Source organism: Lolium rigidum, chromosome 7 (genome assembly GCF_022539505.1).
Source record: "Lolium rigidum isolate FL_2022 chromosome 7, APGP_CSIRO_Lrig_0.1, whole genome shotgun sequence".
Taxonomy (NCBI): Eukaryota; Viridiplantae; Streptophyta; class Magnoliopsida; order Poales; family Poaceae; genus Lolium; species Lolium rigidum.
This window is the reverse complement of record NC_061514.1, coordinates 143939155-143947173: the sequence shown is the minus strand read 5'-3', so window position 1 is coordinate 143947173 and position 8019 is coordinate 143939155. Positions and strand designations below refer to the sequence as shown.

Genomic DNA, 8019 nt, shown 5'->3' with positions numbered 1-8019 from the left:
AGGTATGATAACATATATTTGTTTAAGGGTCTTCAAGGTTAATGTATGTTTTTTTATTTACTGTGGAATTTGCTAGGCCAAGTTCCATTTCCCTTGTTGATAGTGTCTTTTTCTCATATAGGGTAAATGTGATGAGTTAATTCATACGAAAAGGTAAGTTATGAACTTATCCGAGGACACCAGATATTATCACAACGACAAGTAAACATAACTATATGGTTTTTTATTAGTTGTATGTATCTTTTAAACCATTCATTTTTTAGACAAGCTTTTGAATTTCAATAGTAAAAACAATGGTTAATGAAAATGAATTCAACAAAAGAATTTGTTCGTTGTCACATTTATACTAGTTAATTTACTTTTCTTATCCAGGTTATCTTCCTCTCATTATCCAACTTCATTAATTTTATATATCAATATGTTGCTTAAAATATGGTTTTCTAGAGTCATGTTTTTTTTTCAAAAACTATATGATGTGGTGATATTTCACTTGACTGGTATCCATCACTCTCGTGCATGAAAGTGCTTATGAATACTTGTAAACTATGTTTGAAGATCTATTGGTTGCATGGTTTACCATATTAAGAAAAGAATGCTTCATCGTGGGATTTTCTAACAAGATTACCTTTCCTTTGTTTGATCATATGTGCTTTTAATATAGACTAAATGGGACGAGTCATTTTCTCAAAATAAAATTAGGGTCAGTGATGAATATGAAATATAAGGCAAAAAGTAGACATAAATTATGAGTTATCAGCTGCTTACCTTTTGAACCATTTGAATTTTGAGATAATCTATCTTTCATAATTAATAAGAAAAATGATGGTTAGTGAAGTGAATGAAACAAATATTTGTTTTGTCGTTGAAATTTAGGCAATTTATTGTTTTGTATTTTCTAGATCTTGTTCCGCTCATTCGTCCACTTTATTTGAAAATACATGAAGTTCTAGACATGTACAAAATATATATTCTTATAGATTTTTTTGCAAGAAATTATAATGATGTATAATGCACCTTTTAAGGGTAAACAAGAATCATAAAATCTCAGATACAAGTATAATTTGGTCACATGTACCAAGCAAAATAGAGCACACAGTCTCGAGAACGGATGTTTAGCCGGTTATCTCTATGTAAAACTGAAACGATATACAACACATATTTTAAGTATCATTAAGTAATACAAGATCAATTAACTAGAAGTTTGACGTATATCCACCGCTTTAGGATGTTCCTATACTTTTTATGGTTTAACAAATTACTTGAATCTTAATTGCATTTTCGTTGATCAAAATATAGTGGACAGCTCCATTGCTTAAAATATAGTGGATCATATGCCCCCTGGTGCCGCTCTCCATCAAGGTCCGCTGATTGCTTCTGAAGTTTTGTCCAAGACACAGATGCGTCGATTAATTTTGTTGGAAGCTAGGTTAGCAAGCCCTTGATCCACCCTTGGATTACCTCGTTCCTATTGATGCCCCTACCTCTCTTGGATTGGCGGCGATAGGTGGTGACCATACAACGAGTGGCCATGGCCACTGCCATTTGCCACGCTGGTAAGATGAAGGTGAAAGCTGAAGTCCACCATGTGTCTTTGCCGATTGGTCAAGATCTTGATCTCAACCTTGTATCGCCTCTTCCCCTTCTATAGTTTTGTATAGGTTGTGGTGGGTTGTTGTTCTCTGCTCTTGTGGAAAGGTTGGTTTTCTTCCTATCCTTTTTTTTCAACTCCGTATTTTTTTTTTTGCGAAACACAGTGATATGCTGATCATAAATTAGTACATACATTCACCCATTGAACGCACGTATTCCTAATGAATGAAAATAGCACTGCTGCTGCCTTTCGTTAAAAAGAAAAGAAAGCGAAACAGAACATAACAAAAAAAAATGGGACGTGCTGAGCGTCCCCCGGGGGATTAAAGCCCCCGATCCCCCGGGTCGCCAGCCGTCCGATGGACCGATCAAAACCGTTCGCACACAGTCAACGCCTCAACGGCAGCACAACACCGGAAAAAAAAAAGCAAAAAAGCACACCCACGATCTGGCTGCCCAGCACATGCCGCTGCCTCCCAGTTCCTGCTTCCCCCACCCCGCTCCTCCCGTGAGCTATGACCGTTGCCGGAGAAGTTGCCGCTGGCGTTGCCGGAGACCCCGCCGGAGAACCCGTCAAGGGCGGCGCCAGATAACTAATGCAGCATCTTCTCCCCGCGCCACACATCCCAGCGCCGGCCATGGCGGACTAGCGGTCGTCCGAGAAACACCTCGCCCTTGAAGTAGCTTCGCCGTCCACCGAAGCAGCAATGTCGTCAGCCCCCTGTAGCACCACCGCACCCCTCCTGTAGCACCGCCTCCATCCTCTTGTAGCACCGCCGCCACGCCAAGGTAGCACCGCCGGCCACCCCTTGCAGCAAAAGCAGCCGCGCCATGGTAGCACGGGTGGTCGATCCTGTAGCAAGGACGGTCTACCTTTGTAGCAATGTCAGCAACCATTTGTAGCAGCGCCGCCGTGCCATGGTAGCGAAACCACCGTGCCATGGTAGCAACACCGGCGGCTACTGGGTAGCAATGTCACCGCCGCGCAATGGTAGCATCGCAGACCGCCTCTTGTAGCAACGCCTGTTGCCCCATGTAGCAAGTCTGGCCGCCCATGGTAGCAAGATCGCTCGGCCGTCGCTCGCAGCAACGCCAAATTCTGCAGCCCACCGTCCACTTCTACATCAGACTTCATGGGGCGACGACCTCTTCGAGCTGCGCGCGGGACCTGGTGATCCCGGAGATGGGTCACACGACCGCGGAGGTGGAGAAGGCAGCATCAACCTGGTCCTTCTCGCCGGTCTAGCCCGGCGACCACACCATCTTGGAGAGGCGCAGGGTCGAGGTGGGCGAGCTCTGGGTAGTGCGCAGGGCGGCGAGCTCCGGGAGGCGAGCTCTGGGTAGTGCGCAGGCCGGCGAGCTCCGGGAGGCGAGCAGGCGGGAGAGTTCTGGGAGGGGGAGGTAGGGGCGGTGCTTGGGGTCAGCCCATGGATGAGGCTCTGTAGGCGCAGTGGAGGTGGGAAAATCTGGGGAGGAAGAAGAGAGGCTTGGGCGGTGGGTGGGGTCCACGACGACACGTGTTGAGAGGAGGAGCCGGGGGACGAGACACGCGATCCCCTGGGTGATGTACAGCGTTTTCCAAAAAAAATTGAGGGGAACAGAACAGAACAAATAGAACCGAGAGCCATTTGCTGAATGGGTCCATCTTGCTGATTTTATTTTGTAGAGCCCAACGTGTTGCTGCGTTGTCTTCCACCTGCAGCCCACAGCCCACAGCCCACAGGATAGCGTTCCTGTGCCGTCCGTCTCCCCGCGTCTGTAGCTGCCGCCCCCTCGCGCCGTCACGGGCGGAGCAACCGAAGCATCCAGAACACGCCGAGCACGACCGTCGGATCCGTACTCCAGCGTGAGCACGCTGATCGGAGCCGTCGACGGGAGATCCGACAGAGGTCCACGGCGGTGCCTGACGCCTCGTGGCGTTACAGCTAAAACCGAAAGCTGTACTGCACGCTGCGTTCCTCTCCCTAATCCGTATCCCAGCCCCCCGTGACCGTTCCATCTCCACGCTCCTCCTCTTCGTCCTCGGCGCCTCGGCCTACTCCGGAATCCGGATTGCAGCTCCATTCTACTGGGTCAGTCACTCCTCTGCTTCGTTCCTCTCATAACCTCATGCCCTCTTCCGGATTCTTGCATTGCACCCTCGGGTTAGCTACACAGCAATGTCGACTCTTCTTTCTCCTGGATTTGGGCCAAGGCAGCTTACTGGCCTTGGGTCGGATGAACCCGACGGAATTTTGTCCAACTCTGGCCGTTAATTAGCGGTCGCACTAGCTAGTGTTGAGACCACTGTAGTGCAAATGTGCAATGAGGTGAATCCCCATGCTCATCCTTCCTGGCTTTGCCACCCATGCTCTGCCCCCTTCTGGTGAATTTGTTGCCCTGGTTAGCCCCAGATTCAGGTTTCCATAGAGTGCCCAAATCTGTTCACTTGTAGCAATGCATCCTGCTCTTCAGCTATCTCAAGTGGGGATAAGCATGCGGTGCATCAGTAGTCCTGAATTCCCTGCATATGTATCAGTCAATTGTACTAGTCCAAGTGTCCAGTAGTGGGATGGGAATGCAATCTTTCTCTCATCAGCAGCAGTAACATTACCTTTGGTTTGACATCAGCTGTAGTGTGTGTGACCTAGCTTAAGGGAAAAAACACAAAGAGCCGCAACCTTATCTGCAGTTACTTGAACTGTCTGTATCTATACCGTACCTGTATATAATACACCAGTTTTTGAATTCGGCGACGTGCAACCAACTATGAGCCGTTGATTTGTTTCACATGGAAAATCTCAACCAGTCATAAGTTTTCCAAGCTAATTGATCTAATCGCTGAAGTTCCTTGGATTCACTTTGTACCAACGCGCGCCAGAACGACACCAACGGTGGTTTTTCTAGAGTTCTCACGGCCAAACACAGCCGCCTCATGGTTCACTGATGAAAAATCTTGCTATACGGAGTCTTCTATGGCTACTATGATAGTAAGAGCTCAACAGGAGAGATGTAGAATACCTGACAGCCAACAGTGACACAGCTTTAAAAATCCGACCCGACACAGAAGTAGCGACATGAGTTCGATTAAGAAGCAAATAATCGACAACCGGTTCCCCAAATCTAACATGCTCGGCACAAACTTTGCCAATCTTCTGCCCGAAACACACAAAAAAACATCAACAAACATAGAACTGAGCATGCTTCACTGCTTACGTAAAATGAGTCTCCGCAGAAATGAAATAAGTTTAACAAGTTATTGTTAATTGTGATCTATAGAATGTTATCTAATATCATAACATTATTAGCATCGTGAACACAGGCAAGCATGTGCATAGCACGTACCTTCTGCTAGTTGTGCTTAATATGCAGCACATGCTGCCATGGATGACATGCTTACTCTTATCGGCATTACTTATGTCGTAAGGGTTTAGGCTTACTCTGAAAGAGCTTTGTGGTCAAAAGGAACTCTAAAGAGCTTGCAGGATACTATATCCTGGCAATTCCAGTGCGGATGACAAAGCTCCACATAGAGTTCCCCACATAAATGGAAGAGCTGATTCACTACGATCTACCTGATATGTGTCGTGCGCTTGTGATCTCATCCACATCCAAATCCGAGCTACTAGTTGTGAAAAACTATTGGTTGGAATTGGATATCTTATATATTCGTCAGGCAGTTGACTGTGATAGCATTGTTCGTACTTTTAGCAGGTATAGGCCAAGAATTTTGTAGTTCACTGTCAGATATTATAAATATGACTCACGGTGATCAATCAGCTTCTAATGCCTACTTTTTATGGCCTATTGGAACGTTCTCCTGCTTTTTAATGGAAAGGGGGTCTACGGGGAGCATTAGAAATGGATATCCAAACTTCTGAGATCAGAAGGCATGGTTGCTCTTTTGTAACTGCAACTTGCTAAGATTTTTACGACGTATTTGTGACACTTTACTTTATTAGCAATTGCTTTCAGCTCTATTCTTTAGTCAGAAATACTGATTTGGTTGATTGGTCACATCCTATATAGCTCTATCAACATAGTTCTCAGAACTTCCACTACGTATTGTATGTATGATAAAGTACCTTTTTGCTTACGGTCTTAAAGCATAAATGTGGATAGGTCTAACTGAAGTTTACTTTTCCAGTAGTAATAGAATCTAAGGATCAACCCTGCCTTAAGGTCCTATTTGATTCAAACGATTTTCACAGAAATGTTGGAGAACTAGAATCCTCAGGATTTTTTCTGTTTAAATTTGATTTGTAGAATCTATTTCCATAGATTTTTTTTAGAATATTAGTTTACACAAGATGTAAAACAAAACTATTCGTCTACTCAAACCTCTTGGAAAGAATCATCTTTTTTCCCATTGTGCAGCCCAACAAGCTTTGGGTCAAATTGAAATTTGTAGTATTCAAGTGGGCTTATAGTGGAATACTTCGTTTTCCTATTACTGGTATTTTAATCCTGCAAACCAAAGAGGCCAACTTCGCATTTTTTTTTCCGTCTTGGGGCTAGCTAGAAAAAAAGGAAAATTGGGAGCCAAACATACTTCTACTTAATTTTTCTTTTATCTATTAAACACAATTTTTACTTTCTTTTTCCTTTTGTCTAGTATGTTGTCTCTCTTGTTGCTGATTAATACCATTTTTCAGATCACAAACATCCAAGATGGCAACTACTTTCACAGCACCAATTCTCTGCAACTTCAAGACCAACACACGTCTGCAGCTGCCTACCCTGAACCAGAGCACGAGACAGCCACTGCATCTGCGACTGAGCCTGGCGAGGATCACGCCTACATTCCCAGGCTCCGGGGCTTCGTCGAGGGACTTCCGCGCCATGGCCGTGTACAAGGTGAAGCTGATCGGTCCGGACGGGAAGGAGAGCGTGATCAACGTGTCAGAGGACAACTACATCCTGGACGCGGCCGAGGAGGCCGGCCTGGACCTGCCCTACTCGTGCCGCGCCGGCGCATGCTCCACCTGCGCCGGCAAGGTGCTGGAGGGCGGCGTGGACCAGTCGGACCAGTCGTTCCTCGACGAGGAGCAGGTCGGCTCCGGCTACGCGCTCACCTGCGTCGCCTACCCGACCTCCGACTGCGTCATCCAGACGCACAAGGAGTCCGACCTGTACTAGCTAGCTAGCCAATGATATTTTCATCCAATCTTGACGCTCTGATATGATCTGCAAATGTAGCTGTCGCTGAATCTTAGCTCGATTTTGTTCCCAGTTTTATCGCTGTCTACTTTTAACCTGACCAAGTGCGCACGCTCTTGTCTCTTGTGTTCTGGTGTGGATATTTCGGAATCTGTCTAGCCATCTTGAGGTAGACTGCCGCGGGTGTTGCCGTGCTGCCTGCCGCATCAATCGGTTTCAGGTTCGCCGCCGTTGCTGCGACGTCCACGGGCAAAAACGGGTGAATCTTCCCGGATTGTTGCGCCGCGCGCACTGCGTATATATGGCACCGAGGAGATCACATCGCTGAAAGGCCAGCCGGGGCCTGCATATGGCGGCATGGAGCCATTATTTTGATGCTTTGGCACACAAAGCCACAAAGGCGCGTCACCTGTGGGTAAAGTATGCCACCACGAAAACATCGACCTGGACAGCGTGACGAGATGCTGAGGAAATGGGCGTTTTGCGCTTTTCTGAACCCTGAATTATGTGTTGGTTGGTTTATGTAGCGTAAATTCCAAAAAATCAAGACTTTTTGTGATTTGGTGGTGCTAACAAAAGAGATGGTGTATTAGGGTCGGTACGATGTGTGCGTGTCCAAAACTAATTTGTATATGTACCTGAATCGGATATCCCATCGGCGTTAGGTGTGCTACTGTTGGACACTTGGAGGGAGAGAGCAACTGGCTGTCCATGGTCATGGGGGAGGGAGACAAAAGTTGATGAAGCAAAAGAGGATGAACTGGTGCCAAATGGGGAAAAAGAATAGATGATTACGATGTTGTTCACATGGAGCCTATCGAATTATTGTCATGAATCATAATGCATAAGATTGAGTCATGGGTCTGAGCTAATGTGCCAATTCTCTACGAGCTCGCCGCCTGGTACTCTCCTTCGTTCAGCTAAATGCATGTTACGAACTAATGACTGAATTCCATCTAACAGAACTGATGCAGCTTATGTTTGTATTATTTTCGAGCGCTTCCCGGGAAAAAATACTCCCTTTTTCGAGAAGAGGTATTCCCGTAAAAAAATTATACTCCATATGTACCATATTTATGACAACTAATATGAAATGGACTAATGGAGGGAGTATATATGGATGCACATGTTCTTAGTGAACCTGGCAAAAGAAACATGGAACACCCTAGACGAGATTTCACTCAGGAATCACGTCAAAGTATAGTCCTCGACTAGTGCTTGATTCATAGTTAGATATACGACTACACACATGTCGTATCTTAAAATGTTCATCTGCATATTTTTCATTCA

General features: G+C 45.8%; 1 protein-coding gene across 1 annotated transcript; it reads left to right on the top strand.

Moving 5' to 3' along the window:
• The first annotated feature begins 3568 nt into the window (after window positions 1-3568).
• On the top strand, window positions 3569-6853 carry LOC124675365 (ferredoxin-1-like). Its single transcript, XM_047211437.1, has 2 exons — window positions 3569-3662; window positions 6225-6853. The coding sequence occupies exon 2, from the start codon at window positions 6241-6243 to the stop codon at window positions 6706-6708; it is 468 nt and encodes a 155-aa protein (XP_047067393.1). The 5' UTR covers window positions 3569-3662; window positions 6225-6240; the 3' UTR covers window positions 6709-6853.
• The last annotated feature ends 1166 nt before the right edge of the window (window positions 6854-8019 follow it).

What these genes read in the sequence shown, in the direction of transcription:
- LOC124675365 (XM_047211437.1), top strand. Translation starts at nt 6,241, where the DNA reads ATGGCAACTACTTTCACAGCACCAATTCTCTGCAACTTCAAGACCAAC.